This window comes from Chelonoidis abingdonii, chromosome 19, assembly GCF_003597395.2.
Source record: "Chelonoidis abingdonii isolate Lonesome George chromosome 19, CheloAbing_2.0, whole genome shotgun sequence".
In the NCBI taxonomy this organism is placed as follows: Eukaryota; Metazoa; Chordata; order Testudines; family Testudinidae; genus Chelonoidis; species Chelonoidis abingdonii.
Window position 1 is genome coordinate 25,083,097 of NC_133787.1, and position 20,829 is coordinate 25,103,925.

The window sequence follows — 20,829 nt, forward strand, 5'->3', positions numbered from 1 at the left end:
GGCCGGGTCGGCAGGGGCATATATACGGTGCCGCAAAGGCGCCACGCCAGGGGGCGCCTGCCGACCCGCCGGGTGTTGCTAGGGGAAAATTCTTCCGACGAACGTGCACGTGGCGCGCGCACACCTACTTGGAATGAATATGAGCAAGCACTCGAAGAAGAACGGTAGCTACGGTCAGTCTTGGGCGAGCTGCACTGCCTTGTAACGCATGTGCCAAAATACAAGCTGTGCCTTAAGTTCTGTTTTATGACACTGGCAGATCACCATAAAGTGCACTACAAAATAAACAGAACTCTGCAGTCATTGTTCTGAATCCAAGAGTGTCAAATACCCACGAATGCTGTGTACTGCCTATGCATTTTGAAACGTCTGTGAAGTCTGATTTGGATTCAAGTTCAAGCTGAGGACATTTACAGAACTGGGAGCCAAATTACTTCTTCTGTTGCTCTTTTCTCTTTCCGGGTCTGCAGTTATGATAAGCATCCCTGCCATGCAACGCCTTTGCTTGTTTTAATCCCCGTGCTGCTGCTCTCTTGGGTGGGGGAGGAAAGGGGGTGGCAAGGAACAGGGGGAAGGAAAGGAGAGCAAGCAGGAAGCCATTTGAGAAGCATGCACAGAGGCAAACCTGGCTGATGGGTGTAGAATTTGGTATGGCCAGGAACTACAAGTATAGCTTTACATCTCCGGTGCAGATGTCATGTTGAGTACAGTGCAGGAGTGAAGGGGTTAAACGTCCCTTACGTGGGGAGAGGCTTTTAGCCCCACCTAACATGGCAGCAGACAGCCAGCACCCTGCAAAAAGTAGTTTCAATCCCCCTATGCTGTTGTCTTGTAATACCGCACACACCACTTCCTGAGCAGCTCCCCCCCGAGTGCGTTTTCAGGCTGGCTGATAGTAGGGGTCCTCTGAACAGCAGTTTGTCTAGCTGTCCCGGCATGGGATCCCCATATCTGATATGTCATGCAGTTCTTGGCCACCCAGAGAAGTCTGCTCCTTGTCAGAGCCCATGGTCTATGCAGGCTCCAGGGTGCTTGCCACGCTGTCTGCGGTGCCTTCTGGAAAACTGTCCACCGAAATTCTCGAGCACAGTGGTGGCATCACTTGCAAAAACGTGATCCAAGTCCTCATAGTCTGGACAGGGAGTGGAGCATTACCAGAGTGGCTGTGCTTGTCCCTTGTCTCCCGGTTCTTCTCTCGGAGCTCCTTTGCTCGGACTCAGCCTGGGGCCCAGCTCTGGGCATGCTCTGACACAGTCTCACACATGCCTGCATTCTGGAGACAGAGGAGACTGAACACGCAGCTCTCCAAAGAGGGCAATCAAGTTCAGGAGCTCTGCAGGTATCCATGTGGTGGCTTTAGGGCACAGCTGCTATAGTGGGGATGTGACTGTGGAGGGGTGAACTCACCATTACCTGGCACTGCGAAGGGGCTCACCTGACTAAATGCCAGCATGTAAATGGAGAAGTGACAAGATGACCCTGGAGTAGTGGTGTCCATATAAGCACACAGACAGAGCAATCCAGGTGAGAAGCAATGCAGCGTGACATAGCAGTGGGACGACTGCCAGCAGCAGAGTCATGGAATCAGCTAAACTTTAAAGTGAACTCACTGAAAAGTGGCATTACTCCTGTCCCAAGGAGGATTACTTAGGGTACATCTATACTACCCGCCACATTGGCAGGTAGTGTTCGCTGTATCAAGGATTGATTTATCGCATCTTGTCTGGACACGATAAATAGATCCGCGAATCGATGCCCATACTCCACCTCAGCAGGAGGAGTAAGGAGAGTTGACGAGGAAGCTGCAGCACTCAATTCGCCACCATGAGGACAGCCAGGTAAGTCAAACTAAGATACTACAACTTCAGGGAATAGTGTAGCTGAAGTTGTGTATCTTAGTTCAAACCCCCCGCCCCCCAGTAGTGTAGCCCAGGCCTTAGGCTGTGTCTACACTGTCACTTTCGAAGCTAAAACTTTAGTTATTCAGGGGTGTGAAAAAAACACTCCCCTGAGCGACAAAAGTTTTAGCACTAAAAAGCGCTAGTTTAGATACCTTCATTCGAGGTGGGTTGGTTTTTAAATCTCCGGAAGAGCTCTCCCCCAGCAATAAAGCGTGTCTACACTACCCACATCACAGAGCTACCATGGCCGAGCTGTAACATGGGCAGCGTAGACATACCCTTACTGCAGCAGCCAAAGATGCCAAATAATTCACTTTAAAAAAGATTGTCTGTGGACACAAGGCACCATCAGGCGTATAAACTAAAGTTACTTCAATGTAACATCCCCATGTAGACAAGCCTGCATTCTGAATAGAGGTTATGAGGACTGGTGTTGAGAGAGACTAAAATTAGCAATGTCACAAGATGTAAATATACTTAGTAGATATTTAGGCTACTCCAGTTAAGGAGCATTAAACTATTTGCCCTGTTTGTTACACTATTAGGGCTAACTCTTTCATTTTCTACTGGTAAAATTATAGCGTGCCTAAATACTGCACGTGTTTGAAGGTCTTCCGGACTAATCTGATACTTCTTAGCGGAGTGCTCCTTTTACATACTGATCTGGGTACAGAGGCTATGGTGACTAGGTAGCCATGCCTTTAAGTTCATTTATATGGGTGTACGCCAGATGCTTAGTACTGTGTGAATGCAGTAGTGTATTTCTGTTGCCTTTGATTTACTATCAGTGAGTGTTAGGAGAGGCTTCCAGAGACTACTTAAGCAGTATCCAAGTGACTAGCCATTATATCTATCAGAAGAAGACAGCTTCCTCCCCCATCACTCTGAGCCTCTTGCAGCTCGTAGTACTGCTCTGATTATATTTCTTTTCACCCTTTCAATCTTTAGCCACAGAGGGAGCAGCCCTGAAGTGCTCACTCAGACAAAACTGACCCTTCATTCACTTTGACTCAAAGAACTGTACGATCAAGCCCACAAAGTCCTATTAAAAACAGCAGTAATTTAAATAAAATAATAGGTGCTACAGAACACTGATAATCTGTGCTATGCTGTTTTAAACCCTATCTGGTGTGGGTCTGGCTACCAGAGAGACTTCTGTGTGCCACTGCAATAGCTAAGGTCTGCTGGGAGGTTTGCAAACTCTCCTAGATATTAATTTCTGAACAATGGGGGCAGGACATTCTTAACAGAGGGTCTTGGACTCTGAAATGTCCTTCTCCCATCTGTCTGACAGAGCCTTAGTCTGTTGATCTTTAGGGCATATTGTAACGTCTTGTTATAGACTAGACATACACCGCCCGACAGCTGCGAAAGACAAATTCTTATAAATTAAAAAGTTGTAGAATAGAGCCCCCTCACACATACACCCCACCACACACACTGTGCCTGTCTCCTGATGGACTCTTCCATCCTCTCCGAGTTACTCCCATGCTACCAGGGGCGGCTCTACGTATTTTGCTGCCCCAAGCACTGCAGGCACACTGCCCTGGGCAGCTTGCCTGCGGGAGGTCCCTGGTCCCGCAGATTCGGCGGCACGCCTGCGGGAGGTCCGCCGAAGCCGCGGGACCAGTGGACCGCCCGCAGGCATGCCGCCGAAGGCAACCTGCCTGCCGCCCTCGCGGCGACCAGCAGAGCGCCCCTCGCGGCTTGTCGCCCCAGGCACGCACTTGGCGCACTGGTGCCTGGAGTCACCCCTGCATGCCACTTCACTGCACCAAAGGCTTTTAGAGGGCCAGGGCTATCAGGCTATGTCCTCTGCTCTGAAAGCATCTTAGTGCTGGCACTTCCACTGAAATCCATTGAGATTTGCAAGGCAAACATTTACTTTGCCTAGTGTGATCATTAACTTCACAATTCAGCTTCCGAGGATACTTAATGAGTCATAATAATTATTATGATCGTTTATATTGTGGTAGCCTCTTCAGACCTCCAACCAGATGGAAGGTACTGTATAACTATGTCGTGAATGACAATCTTCTCTCCTACCCATCTCTGTCTCCTATATGTGTCTCTTCACCCACTTCCTATTGCTCACTCCCGTTTCACCAGCATTAAAATTCCTATTTAAATTCACAGGAGTCTGAGAACCCCAAAGCAACAAATTTATAAATAGCATAAATATCTGTGCAAGACAGGTCCTTTCTGCTACTCTGGAATGTTCTCAACTACCACAGCTGCCCTTCTCGGGTCCTTTTCTGTGCCAGACAGCCAGCACCTCATTGGCACTCCAACCTCTTGCACGGGGGTGGCCATGAATGTCCCTCTTTCAGTTCCTTCTTCTCCTGTGGAACACTATCACACAATCCAAAATGCTCATTAAATCCATTAAAATAATATGGATCCTGATCCTCCAGAACATTCACATGAGGTAAAAAGAACACACCTAATAGGTAAGGTCTGTCTCTCCTCTGCGTCCAGTCTGAGTAAAAGGGCAGGGCACGGGTGGGGGGGGGAACCTTCCCCTCAAAGGCCACAGAGTGTGTCTCGCTGTGCCACAGGGGGCAATGACCAGCTGACTGATGCATCAGTGCATCCACTTGCCTTTCCCTGCCCCATCTCCAAGTTGCAGAGCAAAGGCAGCTGGAGCTCCAGGACAGCTCTTATGGAGCCTGCTATACACAACCAAGCAGGACACCCTCTGCAGAACCTGAATCTCTAATCCACATGAGTGCATCTGGTCTATGAGGTCTTCCAAGATCCTCCCTCCCTACCCCACACCCCATTTGGCTGCATTGGGAGATCCCCAGCACCTGTAGAGAATGGGGCAGTATTTGCAAGTTCTCTGTAGTTGTCTTTCAAATGCAAATATCTTGGCCATTTCCTTTCATTTAAAAAAAATATACCAAATGGGCTTAACTTGTACTGCGGACTAACTGCAAAATGCATTCATTTGTTTCACGGAGCTTTTATTGTTCAGAAAGACAGAAACAGACAGAGAGGAAAGGAGAAGATATGCAGGCAGAGTGACTTAACTGCACCCTGGAAGGAAAGGGTCTCATCACCCCAATCATCTCTTCTCCCTTTCTAGGTGCAAATCCAAGCTGTGTCACACTTGTGTGCTGTGAAGAGCCAAGCAAGGCCTTGCAGGCCAGAAATAGAAATAGCATGTGCCAGAGGCTCCTGTGAGCATCTCTCATGTTGAATCGGAACAAAGATTTTACTGAAGCAAGTCCTAAAACTGGCTTCTCCAGTTTGCCCATTGTTTATAAAAACAAAACTATGGCAGCTGGGCCAAAGACTTCAAACGTATCTATTTCAAATCACATGAACTTTAAATACAAGTTTGGGAGTCCTGAAAAGTTTGGTTTAGGATGGAAAGACAATTAACCACACCATACCAAACCAAACCATGGTGGCACAAACAGGTGCTTCTGTAATACTTTATGCATTGTTTCCAGTCACACCAGAGAGGGGGAAAACAAGGAAAATGACAAACTGCAGAAGGGATAAACACAAGGGGAAAGTCTCCAAAACAAACAAAACACATATTTTTGACAGAGGAACAGCATAAAAAGCAGCTTTTTAAAAAAACAGATCTAGTGTAACTAGTGGAATGGACCAGGAGAAACGCAATCTAAAGCCAGAGGAATACAATTAAGAAATCTTTTTTTTTTTTTTTAAATTGGTCCTTTAGCTCTGGACTACAGCAGACTTTAACAATATGCCCCTAGGTAAACAATCTGGATGGAAAATGGCCATGACTGTCAGTGACTATTTTCCTACAGGTAAAACTGTTAGTAAAAACACGGTCTTATAAGGGACCGGCTTTGAATAGTTGGACTCTTACAGGCTAATGCTTCTAATGTTGGGTCTTTCAAGACTGGATTCCCCCTATGCCTGTCTGGAATGTACACAGCAAGTCAACTTTCAACCAGTTCTGCTCATCGTGTGCAGCGGAAGGTCCACGCTAAGCTCCAGTCTGCCGTGGGACAAAGGCCATAGCAATGCGATCCCCTCTCCTTCCCCTCATAGCCTCCTGGGCCAGGCACTAGGGTGACCAGACAGCAAATGTGAAAAAGCGGGACAGAGGGTGGGAAGTAATAGGAACCTATATAAGAAAAAGACCCCAAAATCGGGACTGTCCCTACAAAATCGGGACATCTGGTCACCCTACCAGGCACTCCCAGAGACAAGCAAGAGGATGCCACTTACCAAAATATTCCTTCTTCATGTGCATCTCCAACTCCTTCTCCAGCTCCAGCGTCAACGCTTCCAACCTCCTCTCTGCCTGGCTGGGTCCACTCTCCCTGGACGGGGTGACCTGATAGGGAAGCTTGAATTTGGGAGCTGAAGCGGACCCTTTGATTGAGCTGTAGGTGTAGGATGCTAACGCCCCTGAAGCCGAGTCGGGGTTGGAGGCAGCGGGATGCTGCTGCTGCTCGTGCCTGGGATAAGCATCTCCATGCTCCTGCGTGGGATTTTCCTCCTGTAAACTTGGTCCCAGTATGGAAGAGCGGGGCGAAGGCAGCTGGAGCTCCGGGTACGCGCTCATGGAGCCTCTGGAGCTTCTGGAGCTATGGCTGGAGATGCTTGACCTGGGGCTGACCACAGACGGGTTGCAGTTCCCCACCACCCCTGTCCGACCATCCTGGCTGCAAAGGCTGGACCTGGGGCTCACCATAGGGAACCCCGGCCCGGCAGCCCCATCCAGCTCGGGATTCCCCGGCAGGCCGTAGCGGGAGTCTGAGTAACTGGAGCGGGGGCTGGCGGTGCTAGAGCGGGGACTGACGTGCCGCTGGTCGTAGCCCATGCTGATGCCGCTGGTGCGGTTGCTGCTGGGCTTGCTCCCGCAGTCGTAGCTGGTCAGGCTGGCCCGGGGGCTGGAGTGTTTGCTGGTGTCACTGGCCGTGCTGGCGTAGCTCGACCTGGGGCTCAGAGCGCCGCCTTCGTACTGCACCAGACTGGCCCGCGGGCTGCTGTATTTCTCCTGCCCGGGCACCACCAGGCTGGCCCGGGGGCTGGAGAACTTCTCGTAGCCCGGGGCGCCGCTGCTGCCCAGGCTGGACCTGGGGCTAGAGAAGCGGCTGAGCTGCTCCTGGCAGGAGGCGGCCAGGCTGGCCCGGGGGCTGGCCGCGTTGTATCTGCCCTCGGTCCCGGCGTGGGCTCGGCTGCTCGGCGGGCCGGGGTAGGAGCCGGTCGGCTTGGGCAGGTAGACGCCCTCGTAGGCGCTGCCGGCGCTGTGCCCGGCGCTCTCGGAGGAATAGCGCCTGCCCTTGTCCGCGAAGCCGCCGTAGCAGGGCAGCGCCACCTCGGAGCGGGTGCAGAGCCCTTCCTCGCAGCAGCCCGGCTCCGGGCCGCCCCCCCGGCTGCCGCCGTTCAGCGAGCGGGACTGGGGGGCTGCCGCAGCCTGGTACACTTTGAGGGAGGCGGCGGCGGGGTGGGCGTCGCCCGGGGGGGCCGCGTGCTGCGAGGGGACCACGGTGCCATTCATTTTCTTGCCTCTCGGCTCCGCCGGCATGTGGGCTGCGATGGCCCGTTGGGCGTCTTCCAGCAGCTCCCTCCGGCTGCCGCTGCAGCCCCGGCCGCTGTACAGCCCATCCTGGCAGGGCTCGTAGAGAGACAGATCTTCCATGAACTTGCTGGCTCGGGCAATGTCCTGCTCGTATCTCTCCATGCTCCGCCGGCCCCGAGCCGGGGGTAGGGGGAGAGGAAAAAGAAAGTGGGGGGGCACGAAAGCCGCCGGCCGGGAAGTTTGCGGCAGGGAAAGGCACTTTTCTGCCCAGGCTGCTCCCCCTGCCCCAGAGATCTGCAGCCAGGTGACCCAGCAGCTCCTTGCACCAGGTCACCTGGAAGGCATCCCTGCTCCACAGCCCGTCGCACGACCAGTTCCCTTAGTAGAACAAGGAGAGGCGAGAAGAAAAAGCCCCCGTGTGTCAATTTCCAGCCTTAAATAAGTTGTTCAGGCCAGTCAATGGCGCGCTGCGCGGAGGAATTTGCACTCAGGGGCTGCCTGCCTTCTCCCCCTTTCCCAGCAGAGTTGCACCTAGACCCAGCGCCGGTGACAAACTCCCAGGCTGTGGGCAAGTGCAGGTTCCGGCTCCCAGGGTCTTTGTGGCGCTGGAAGAGATGCACAGAGGCTAGGCGAGGGAGGGACTCCTTTGTGTGGGGCAGGAATGCGAGGAAGGAGACTGGGCGCTGCGTCCCTCTGGAATGTAGTTAATGCTGGAGCCAAACAATGATTTTAACCAAGTCAGCCAGAGAGAAAGAGAGGCTGAGGCTGGAGGAGCTGCCTGGAAGCAGCGAGGTTGCAGTGTAGTTAGCATTCCCTTCATGTGACATTGTTCCTGCTGCTCTTCTCCAGTTTCACAGCCCAGGGGAGGAAGAGGGGAAGCACTGAAGCTCGAGCCTGGAGGAGGTGGGAGCCCTATGCTTCACACCTTGAGGGGAGTTCAAACTTTTCTCCTGAACCTGGAGTTTGCAGGATATACATGTAATCTCCTCCCCAGATCTAAATAAAATCGAGGTTGCCAAACAGAGCCAGGAGATTTCAAAGCTGAGGCTGATATGCTTGTCCTGAATTCACACACTGCATTTGCTCCATCTTTTCCCCCACAACCAAGTGAGTGAGTTTAGGAAGTGGAGTGCCAGCTTTCCCTCTGGATTTACTGGGTTTTGTCTGTTTGTGCCACACACTGAGCTATTCTTATTACTCAAGGTCTTAGGGATATTATTTTGTTTTCTTTTAAAGAAAGTTCTGTGCAAGATTATATAAATGTATGTTACTGATCTATGTACTGAAACAGAAGAAGTAGTAATGATTTTTTAAAGAAATGTTTTCCTTTATTTTTAATTTTATAAAGTCTCTTCTGAGATGGATGCACCTGCAAAGCAGAAAATCTTAAATAATTAAGTATGAACTGCTCATTTAAAACAAAAACCACACTAAAAACCCTGGCTTTGAGGGAGCCATTCTTGTCTACTGGGGAATTCCATCAGGCAGTTTGAGTTAGAGACTTTATATATAACCCTCTCTTTTCACTCCTTCGCTACTTCCTCAGAGCTCTTCTTTCTGCCTGGAACTTTCCATCATTGGTTTTAGCTCTAATACGAGTATTTCTGGGGAAGTTTAAGACAAACTCATTCAACCATTTTTGAGTTAGCTAAACATAAAAACTGTACCGTTCCCATTTTTAATAATGCACCTTTTGCTTGCAGATTGTATATATTTTTGTTAAAATAAATGGATCTGAATTGTTTGCAACTACTGCTTCAGAGGCACTGCTTTCAATCAACAAATCTGCATTTAATAGGGTGTTCACATGGATTGCTTGTTTGTTGATGTGGGTCATTCTAAACCAAAGAAGCAGTTCCTGTAATTTTTTTTCAGAGCAGGAGGCCCACTAAGTTAAAGTGTTTTAAGTCTTGTCTACAAGCGAGTGTTTTAGGTAGGTCACCCCTGGTTGCCTCCACCCCAGTGCAGTTGCTCATGTGTTAGCAATGGAGGGAGGGAGGGACAGGCCATGCAGTGGCATTTTTGCCACTATGTGTTACATCAGTGCTGGTAGAACTCTCAATAAGGCCTAAAATCATTTGATTGTGAGGGGGCTCCTCAGGTGCTAAGAATTATAGGCTCAGTCCCAAGATTGCATGCCAGTTGTGCAACTGAATCATTGCAGACTGACAACCTGCAGCTGTGTGGAGCTGCCCAGGGGAATCCAATTGCAAATACAGTAATTTTTTCTCAGATATTTGTTGAGACTGTACATTTTTTAAAAAAAGAAACATGATGTATATATTGTAGCCCAAAACAATTTCTGAATCAACATGAGTTTAAAAAAAAAATCTATTTATTAGGGTTGTATGCCTATGCAGAAGAAGTTTCTACTCAATTTTATTTTATGTGATGGTCCAGTAAAAAGCATAGCACCACTTGCCATTTAAATTTAAATTTGTGTGACTTAAAAAATGGTGGATAATAAAGTCTAAAAGCACGTTAGAAATTGTTACTGGCCTGAGACCTTGGATACAAAGGCAGAGCCTAGAGTACATTTTTGCAACTAAGTTATAAGCCCCTGAAAATAGCTTGTGTTTATCATGGCTACGTGAATGTTGCCACTATACTACTAGATGTTTAGTTGCCTGCAATCAGTGGAAAATGTTGCAAGTCTAAGCTGTGGGCACTGTACAGTGCCAGGAACATTTTATCCTGTTATCATACCTAATTAAACATTAAAAGCAACTGTGTACTTGAAAAAGTCCCTAGCCAGAGAGGGTGATTGGCAATTTTTGTGCATGTAAGGGAAATAGAAACAGTGTGTGTGTGAGAGAGAGAGACTGGCAACTCGTGTGTGTGTAGGGGAAAACAGAAAAACTTGGGGGGGGGGCAGGAATAGGGTTCCCTATTTGATGTCATTGCCAATGTAATGTTTAGTTCCAAGGACAAATGTGTGCAAATACTGTAAGTCCTGTCAGTAAAACACACTTTTCTAATATCTTTTTATCTACCTAAGTTCTTTATTATGCTTTTTGTTGGGCTCCCCAGTATGCTGTTGCCATGTGCATGTGCTATTGATTGCTTTCCCCCTTCATTAAGGTGTATTGTATCTTTAGGTGCAGTTATGTACTCCTTGTATATGCTCCCTGCAATGTTTTGTGCATCTGTGATGGCTTACTGTCACTGTGCCAAACATCAAATATATGGTTGCCAACCCTCCAGGATTGGCCTGGAGCCTCCGGGAATTAAAGATTAATATTTCATTAGAAACTATATCATGTGATACTGGGGTGAAGGAAGCTCCCTAAAAGTGGGGGTGCCACTGGTGCCAGAACTGTGGCCCTGCCCCTTCCCTGAGGCTCTGCCCTCATGTCACCCCTTCTCCCTGAGCCCCCACCCTTACATCACCTCTTCACCCTAAGACCCCATCCCCCACTCCCTCCTCTCAGCCCACTCACCCGATCGCTCACCCTTATGGCTGGTAAAAGTGATGGGGTCATGGCCCCCCTTCCAGGAATATGTCCAACTAAAATTGGAAACACTTTCAGCACCATTGGGCAGCAGTAGTATAATCTTCCCTGCAATTGTCCTGCAACTCTAACCTGGAGGGAAACCCACAAAGGTTGAAAGGTGCTCCAACCCCTGGCCCATTCATACCCTGGTCTTCCTGGGGGGCTCCCAGCAAATATTCTAAGTGTGGTGTAATGTGGACAGATATCCACCAAGAACTGGGCTAAGACTACTTATCTCATGCAGACCACAGAACAGCCTTCAAAAGATAACAGGTTCAAATCATTGCTAACTTGGGCCCTGCACCCGTATCATGCCCAACTGAAGTCCAGTTGTAGGACTGGTCACTTGGGTTGTATGATCCAATGCCCTACAGGTGGAAAGTTCCATATCCTATTACCAGTAGGTCCTACTTATAATTATCTTGGCTTTTTTCTAAGATCTTGTTTTTCTGTCGATATTTACTTATTTGCAAATATGACACCATATTCTCCTTGGGTAACAATAGGGTGGCAAGGGCCATAAGAGAACTTGGACAGATAATCTGACTTACTGAGTGACGATTTTTCAATTACTTTCCCCCATGAAATAATCAACATCAGTACTAATATGATATTGTGGACAGGTTAGTGTGAAAGTTCTCTCCAATGATTTGGGGTCATATCATGACTCTTGCTATGCGCTCATGCAAGGGAGTAAAGGATGGTAAGGAGCCCCCTTACTCCCTTATATTTTCCTACCTCTGTTGTGGGGAACAGGATAGATGAGGAGAGCAGACAGATGGTCACTTCTCCATCTCCTATGCAGGTGACAGGATGTAGACAGGAAGCTACAAAGAGTAGTTGCAACCTTGGCTTTGCCTCCCAACATGCCAGCTAGCAGAGCTGAGAAGATGGCATGAAGCAGGATAGAGAGGTGTGGCAGGAAAAGGGCAAGTGGAGCTGACTGCTCTCATGAAGCAAGGGTGTCTCTGAGTCACAATTCAGTCCCTGCTCTGCTTCTGGGGAAGCACAGTTACATGCTACCCATTGCTCAGGGCAAGATTATAGTCTAGCCTTTGATGCACAAGGAGTTGAAGCATGTGCTTTCTTCTTTAGTATGAACTCAGCAAAAATATTTGGAACTAACACAGGAATCTGGGAAAAATCGCCCCTTTTGGAAAGCATTTTGGATTAATTACATTTTTTACAAGCTTTCTATAGTAAAAGTAAGATTACACTCAATATATAAATCCGAAAGCTATGCTTGGGTCATGCTACTGCAGATCACTGAACATTGTATATGTCAGCACAATAGTCTTCTCTCTGTCCTTTTATAATAAGAGATGATCAAGACCAACTCTTCACAAGTAAGTTGTACTGCTGTGGTACATGTAGTGGAAAATACTTATACACACTAGAGTCACAGATGTGGCCCACATGGGTGAAATAAATGTGTTTGCACTGGTATATAACATGCCTGAATGTTGTTACATTTTCTCATAGACCACGTGTTGCAATGCGGAAACACAGAGGGGCTGAGCTGAAAGTGCTGTAGCTATTATAAACGCTCTAGTAATTCTCTCCACTTTTATATTTATGAAAGAAGCCAAGCAACAGAAAGAAGCCAAGTAACAAATTATAATTTGATAGTTTTGGCATTTTTTTCTTCATCCTAATTTAGGCATATTTGCCTAGGTTTAACAGCGAATGGAACCAGCTGCAAAATGTGTGTGTAGCCATAAGGCTCATTCCTGCACCAAGGAAATTCTTCTTCAATAGCTTTCGTAGAGTTACCTGGCAGTATTAAAGTTAGATCAATATAGGGATGAATTTAGCTGCTTTATTTGGTATGTGAATCTTTATGTTTGATTTTTAAGCAATACCAGTAAAACAGATATCAAGGAAAGCCACCTGCTTCTGTTAAATAAGCTCCTTTGTCTAAGACTTAAAGGGAGGGAAAAAGCCAGGTGGAGTTATTGATCTGTGAATATCAGCTGGCTGGGCCTGGCAGCCACTGGACTCCTATTTCTGTTAATTGCCAGTGTGCCTTTGAGGAAACCCTGGCCAAGCAAGATCGTAGAAATAAATTACTCTGTGTGTGTGGTGATTTTGTCTCTCTCGGCTGCAAATAGCTTACTCACAGAAAAACTGAGATTCTGTAAAGATAATTCATGGGTGAAATCCTGGCTCCACTGAAGTCAATGGCAAAACTTCCATTCGTTTCAGTTGGCCAGGATTTCACACCATATGTTTTTACTATGATGATGATGCAAGCTTGTTTGTTTTGATTTTTACCTCCCCAGTTCAAGAATCTGGAAATGGTGAGAACTTTTCTGAGATTCACTTTACCAGATTTGATGCTACCCAATATTTAATTTTTGGCTACATCTTCTCCCTGCTTCTCTGTCTCCCAATACTGAGTAAAATAATTAAATTATATTGTTGGGTACACCACTGTAGATTAAATAAGTTTACTACTATATTTTTCCTTTGGAAAAAGCAGCTCAAATTTTTGGTGGGGAGAAGAAAGCTAAAGATTATTCCTCTCCTTTTTCTGTCTTGGGCCAAGATTTTTCAAAATTAGTGGTGATCATTTAGAGGAAAATTGGTTTGTCTGTCTCTGGGTGACAGTTAAAAATAAATAAATACACAAACAAGCCTTTTCAAGTCTGAAGTTTGGGACATAACCATGCATCATTGTTTAGATGAGTATTAATTGCTTGCAAAAAGGTTATTTAAAGTAAATCTGTTTCTTCAGGATAATTTAAAACAGAGCAGCTGTAATACCCTCAATTCTACCAGTCTAGCCACTTGACTTTTAGTGGTATTATAGATATCTATTTTTACACTGCTTTGGGGTATCTGAGAATATAAGCATCACAAATGCCACATTTCTTTCCTTTTGAGGATGAAAGGCTCTGTGAATCTTGTGCTAATATGTTTATAAAAATACTGGAACTCAAATTATTATGGCTAGTAAGTTCTGGTTATTATTGAACATATTTTAGAGCACCATCTTCTGGGAGACAGGCCACATTGCACTCGATCAACTACATTTAATTGCTAGACAAAACTATTTAAAATATTTTCGACTAACACTACTCTGCAAGCTTGCAGATCATTTTTCATTCTAAAGATGCATTCAACAATGTTTAAAGTATTTTACATTCTTCTTATTCTTTTAATATTTCAGTGCAGATGCAGCTAAGCACCAAGCTATATAACTCAGGACAACAGCTCGAAAATACTAGTGACTGGTGCCCTTAAGCTTAAACCAGCAGAAAAAGTATCTCCAAGGATTTCACTAGTGTGTTTCCCTATTTACATATAAAATAAACATTAGCCAGTGTTTCTCATTTAAAAACATAAGAATGGCCATACTGGGTCAGACCAAAGGTCCATCCAGCCCAGTATCCTGTCTACCGACAGTGACCAATGCCAGGGGTCTCAGAGGGAGTGAACCTAACAGGTAATGATCAAGTGATCTCCTGCCATCCATCTCCACCCTCTGTCATATAGTTTTGCATCCCACAATCCCCAGGGAGTTTAAATAGTAAAATTACTTACTATAACAATTTGTTTCCTAAGATTTTGGATGGCTGCAGCACCAGGTCTGTCTTATTCATAATTATTTACAAACATAGGACATATTTTCAACATAATCAGCTGGCTTCAGACCAGACACTTCATTTGCACATACACAAACCTCACATTTACTAATTCAAATCAGTTAATTATGCATCTGATAAGTTCATTTAGATGCAGGGCAAAATAAGAGGCCTTGTCTGAAGGCCACTCGTAGAGATCTGGGGGGGGCGGGGGAGGCATTTACAGCTATAGGACTACAGTTTATCTTTTAATGATAAAAAGAAAGTCATGAAAGGAATACTCCAAAACTTCATCCATTTAGGAAATCCTGATGCTCTTACAGTATCTGAGCTAAAACACAGTCATTACATAGGTGTCAATCCACTGGGATTTTTCCTCTTATTTTTTTAAAATGTCAGTTTACAGTTGGTGCAACACCATACACCATTGACTGAAGTCTTTACTTTATACCCACCCAACAAATATAGCAGGCTAGCAGCAGTGTTAACTTGCTGATACTGCCCAAGCAATGTGCTTCGCCCATGACCTGTGGGATCTTTTCTAGAAGTGAAACGGGACTCCAGTCTCTGTTGAGATTCCTACCTTCAATCATGATGGTATTTTCTTCTAAACAATTATAACTATCAATTAAATGTTTATGTTCAATACAAGTAATAATGCAGTAAGTAAAAACATTTTTCAACCTAATACATTAGTGAAATAATACACAGATAATAATGACAAATAATATAACAACTTACATTCACATAGCTTTGTTTGTTCCATAATACATACACTGGGATCTCTTCATCCAGGACTGAAATGTAGTCACCTAGCGGGAGAAACAGTAACACAGCAAAATTACAAAACTATGATATATAGTACAGGAAAGGAGGAACGTTACCAATAGGAATATCAATGGACTTTAGGAAGGAAGAAGATACTTACCATGACTTGGAATTTGTTCAGGGCTTTGGAATCAAGCTCCTAACTTATGAAATGTGTAGTGGGAACTTCACTGACTACAGTTGGTCAAGAACCTTGGTTTTATAGCTAATTAAAAGATTGCTCCATCAGCAGCACAGCACTCCCAACATGATGTTGAGCCATGGCTCATTGATTAAGAGTATGTCTTTACTGGAGCTTGAGGTGTAATTACCCCAATAGGTTTGATCAAGCTATGGTGCTAAAAACAGAAGTGTAGCAGCAGCAGTGCAAGCAGCAGGATGGGCTAGCTGCCAGGAGTAGGGTACCATCTGACACCCTCAGTAAGTACTTGTGGGGAACTAGCCTCTCCTGCCATTTGCATTGCTGCAGCAACATTTCTATTTTTAGTGCACTAACTCAGAGCTAGTACAGGTACAGTATGTCTACTGGAGCTGGAAATTACAGCTCCAAGGTAGATGTACCCTAAGAGAGAAGAGTGTCACCTACTCTATCACTATTGCTTTCTGAAGATATCCTTTTCCCTTTGCTCTCCCCAGCCATGACCACCAGCCTTCTTCAAGGCCCTCTCTTACTTTTGTTGCCCAGTCTTCTACCAGTCTAACCAGCCTCCAGCCTCTCTTCCTTCAATTCTTTCCTTAAAACACCTTTCTCCCAAAAGGCTGAGCTATCTTATACACCCATCCTTCCTCAAAGTGTCACTACAACAAAGCCAGGCACTAAACTGCTCATTTCACCACTCTACCACTTCACTGTTAGGTACATGCCATTCCCCTCTGTTGTATGTCCATCTGCTTAGATTGTAGGCTCTTTGGACATGGACCACATCTTCTCAGCTGTCCATACAGCCCTAATACATTACTGATGCTATACGAATGATAAGTAAGTGTTACTGACTCTTGCAGTATGTCTTGTTTTTCTTAAAGCACCAGGCTGGTGAGTCTTGCCCACATGCTCAGGGTTTATCTGATCGCCATATTTGGGGTTGGGAAGGAATTTTCCTCCAGGACAGATTGGCAGAGGCCCTGGAGGTTTTTTGCCTTCCTCTGCAGTGTGGGGCATGGGTCACTTGCTGGTGGATTCTCTGCAGCTTGAGGTCTTCAAACCACAATTTGAAGACTTCAATAACTCAGACATAGGTTAGCAGTTTGTTATAGAAGTGGATGGGTAGGATTCTGTGGCCTGCTTTGTGCAGGTCAGACTAGATGATCATATTGGTCCCTTCTGACCTTAAAGTCTATAAGTCTATGAGGTCCTGAAATCAAAGGACTACATAAGAATCGCAGCACCATTAAAAAAAAACCCCTAAGTACTCAGCTCTCAAACTTGCAGAACAAAAGTTGAAAATGTAAACCAGTGTGTACCCAAAAGGCTCAACTCACTCCTCTCCCCCGCAAAAAAAATCCCAAAACAAAAAAGGCAAAGAAAAAGAACCCAGTTTATAATTTTTTTTTCAAAAAAACAACATGATTTTAAGCAAGTCTTATGATTTTGTGGCCTGATTCATATTCGAATGTTTGAGATAGGGCAATATTGACAAGTGTCATTATACTGCTGACAGAGCCTAAATCTGCTTGGCCTACAGGATCCAAGAAGTGGTTGGCAATAGGCCTTACTGTAAGGATCACAATTTGAAATTGTAAATTAGATGCTACTTGGCTGCTGTGAAAGTCAATAGGCATTGACCAGGAGTTCATTTATGTCTCTGGATGGCTCATAATTGTCACAGAACAAAATTAAGGTATCAGATGGAACTACTACAAGAAGTAAATTAGCAACACCAGTTTCAAAGCATATTTTTCAGGAAACAAGCCAGTGAATTGTTGTCAGTTGCTCAACTTAGACTTTCTCCTGGCTGAAGCGGACAGGAAAAAAGTCTCATTTTGACAGTTCAGTGGAGGGGCTGGTTAGTCTACCACAAAACATTTTCAGAGCCAAGTAGTTCCTGAAGTGCATGGTTGGGAAGAGAGAGAGAGTCCACAAGAATCTCTTCCCACAACAGTCCACAGAACAAAGACGCATGAGCTTCCATTTTAATTTCATGCTAGTTTCCATTACCCAGTTTAGTAAGGATGTCTACGGTGGAAGCAAATGCATATGTTCATATTTAATTATGGTAAATACTTCACAGTACTTGTACACTGCTTTTCATTCCAGCACCCCAAATAGATAATTAGGCTTCTGAACATGCCCATAAAGTAACAAGCATTAAGTACTAACCCTCTTTTACAGGGTCTTTGTGGCTACTTTCCAAAGTAACTTCATTAGGTAAAATGGCATCAATGTAATAAATAACTACAGGAAGTTGCACCAACACAAGAACTGTTTTACATCAGTACAATTAGCAGTCTGCACTGGTGTAACCACACTGAAGCAATTATACTGCTGCAAAAATCTCTAACGGAGACAAGGCCTTACTTAGCATCATACAGTAACTCAAGTGAGAAACTGTGAAATAACTTAATCTCTTGACTCTGCCTCTTGTGTTTTAACTATTAGGCCTAATCTTCTCTTGAGTATATTTTCTTACTTTTTAAAAGCACCTGTACAAAAGAAGAGTTTAACAACTGAAATTGTCATAGCTGAAAATGTGAAATTTCAGAAATTCTTTGTTCAGTTTTCTGTTAATTAAAAAAAATCTACAGCTGTCAGAAGCAAGATAAAGTTTAGGTGAAAAAACTCCTACTGTAATATGGTGGTGATAGCCAAATTAAGGTGATCCACACTTCCATCATTCTGAAATTTAGACTTTCATTTGCTCTCAGAGCCAGTTTGCATATTTAGTGTTTCATCAAGTATTGCTGAACTTAATAAAGGACCCATGAGAATAGCCAGCACTAAATGAACAGCACATCTTGAAGTCACCTATTTCTATAGAAACAGCCTGTTTAAGGGCAGTATTTTTATAACTCCCTTTTAAAAAATTTTTAAAAGAAAGAAAAGTCTCAGTACTTGTTTAGTCACCTAAGTATTGATTACTCAAAACAAAAAAAGAGCTCAACTCCTAAAAACATTGGTTTTTTTGAATGCGCAGTGTTAAATTTAGGCTAGGTTTCAAGTTGTAAATCAGACAGTGATGCAACGGTTACATGGAAGCTTCACTCAGCAAATGCAAGATTTTAACTGAATTGTTCACATATGGGTTTTCACATCTAATAATTTAGTTAAATGCTTCTAAGCAGTACAGAAAAACCACACATTCACAGACAGGTAAAATATTTACCACATACACAAATGCCGGGCTCTTAACTCCTACGATTCAAAGTTTAGGGCCAACTATTACTACATTTTAGCTCCATACTGCAGATTTCTGGTATCTGCTTTTATAGTGGTTTATTCAAGGGACAGAACAAGTTGGCAAGGCAGGTGGCAATGTGCAACACCAAGCGGAGTGTTCCCCACCAACTTTGAGAAACCGCTGTAATATAAAATACAGCATTTCAGTACTGTACAGCAGACAGAACACCTGAGCGTTTGGAACCAGTGACCCATGAAGCATAGAATGAGGGTTTGGGTTCTCCTCCCCCTCCATTTTCTTGTCTCCCCCCAGCCTTCCAATCAGTGAGACTGATGCCTTTGAACATTCCTTGACAATGGAACAAAATGATAGTGGTAATAAAAAGTCCCTCAAGAAAGTAAATCTAATTGTTAGAGCAGAGGATAGAGAGCCATGACCTCAAGTTTCCATTCTGCGAGAAAATCCTGTTGCAAAGTTGCTTATGTTGTTTAGAGGAAAATCTTAGCCATTTGGCTCATACCTAATTAAAATTCCAAGAGATGAAAAGCAATCCTCAACATGAGTAAACTTGATATCAGAAAGTTAATCAAAACTGCAGCTATCCCTGATGGATATAAATGGTAGGTATTTCTCTAAGGTCTTGCATACCAGTCATTGCTAGCAAGCATTTAGGTAAAATATGAGACAAGGTTACAGCATCTTGGACACAGGCTGTTAGCCTAGATAGCATGAGGTTCTGATTGTGGCATGACAGCAAAGCTGTAATATATGGATCACAAGCAGTAGTAATGAAGCCATAAAGTTTCTTTTAGAACACATACACAAAACTTGTAAAGAAAAAGTGCATTTGCCTTAATTTTCTGGAAGTACTGAACAGTTGATTAAAGGAAGATTTACATCTGAACATGTATTCATGACAGTCTATAGATTCTTTTTAAGAAGGGCTGCAAAGACACATTATCCAAACTTTTGTACCTGAATTCCCCACACACAGAGAAAGCTACAGAAGCAAAATATCAAGAACATTAGTCTTCTGTCAAAATTTCTTTTCTCTTTTCAAATTGATGCTACTTTGGCATGATTAAAAACACTTTTGGATCATGTCTTCATTTTCAACTTGACATCAAGTCCAGTCCTGCCCTGTCAACAAAAGAAAAAGACTAAGCATCTAGACCTGGAATTTCATATTTAGATATTTGAATTGCAAAACCAAAATTACAGTATGAAAGACGACTAAATATGCAATTGTGGAATCCTGTACTTTTTGTCGTGTTGGCATCTATATCGTTTGCTTTGTTTACAGTTGAAAAAGTAGCTTATGTAGATGCCACAGCCCAGACCCTCTACCAGGAATCTGAACATTAAGTAGGGTTATTTCTGTACTGCACATCATAATCAACAGATTCTGTTGAGAATTTCATTTAAAATTCGGTTGGTGCGCAAGCCATAATAATATAACTCATCTGGTCAGTTTTATTGGCTCTGTAGGGCTAACATTAGTCATACTAAAGCAAGCAGTGTTGGTTCAGTACAATTAGTGGTCTTCCATTTTGAAAATAACTTTGGTAAAATAGCAGTAATCCTGATTTAGGTGCAAAATCTTGATCTCAAGTTGAAATATGTTGCAGACATATTGCAAACTTTGGGCGCTACTAAAATGAAAAATTAATACTTTAAAAATATTGTTCCAAAACTTACACATTTACCACACAGTAATTTTTCAAATACACCTCCACCTCGATATAATGTGAATTCGGATATAATGTGGTAAAGGGGTGCTCAGGGGGGATGCGAGACTGCACACACTGGTGGATCAAAGTAAGTTCAATATAACACAGTTTCACCTGTAACGTGGTAAGACTTTTTGGATCCCAAACTGAACTACAGAACTTCTTGTTAGAAAAAAATCCGTAACAGTAGTTTTAATGTAATCTAATGAACCACATGAAGACCAGTGCCAGCCCTTTCCAAAGCCATTAAATGGTAATATTCATTGTAGATTACAACCTGGAAAAAGGTGGCTTAAATGCCCACATTGAATAGGCCAATAAATTGGGAAAAAAGTTATTAAAAAAATTCCCCTTTATCTCAAACAAATTATTTTTAAGTTCTATACTATGAGATTATGTTTAAAAAATGAAAATAGTACAGTATTAATGTCTGAAGACTCTA

General features: G+C 44.2%; 1 protein-coding gene across 1 annotated transcript in view; it reads right to left on the minus strand.

Annotated features, from left to right (window-relative positions):
• Positions 1-7,614, minus strand: part of WTIP (WT1 interacting protein) — a 129,900-nt gene extending 122,286 nt beyond the window's left edge. Inside the window, exon 1 of the mRNA XM_032766690.2 lies at positions 6,114-7,614. Coding sequence (XP_032622581.1) covers positions 6,114-7,575 — 1,462 coding nt within the window. The 5' untranslated portion in view covers positions 7,576-7,614. The remainder of the gene's footprint in view (positions 1-6,113) is intronic.
• Positions 7,615-20,829: the final 13,215 nt, after the last annotated feature.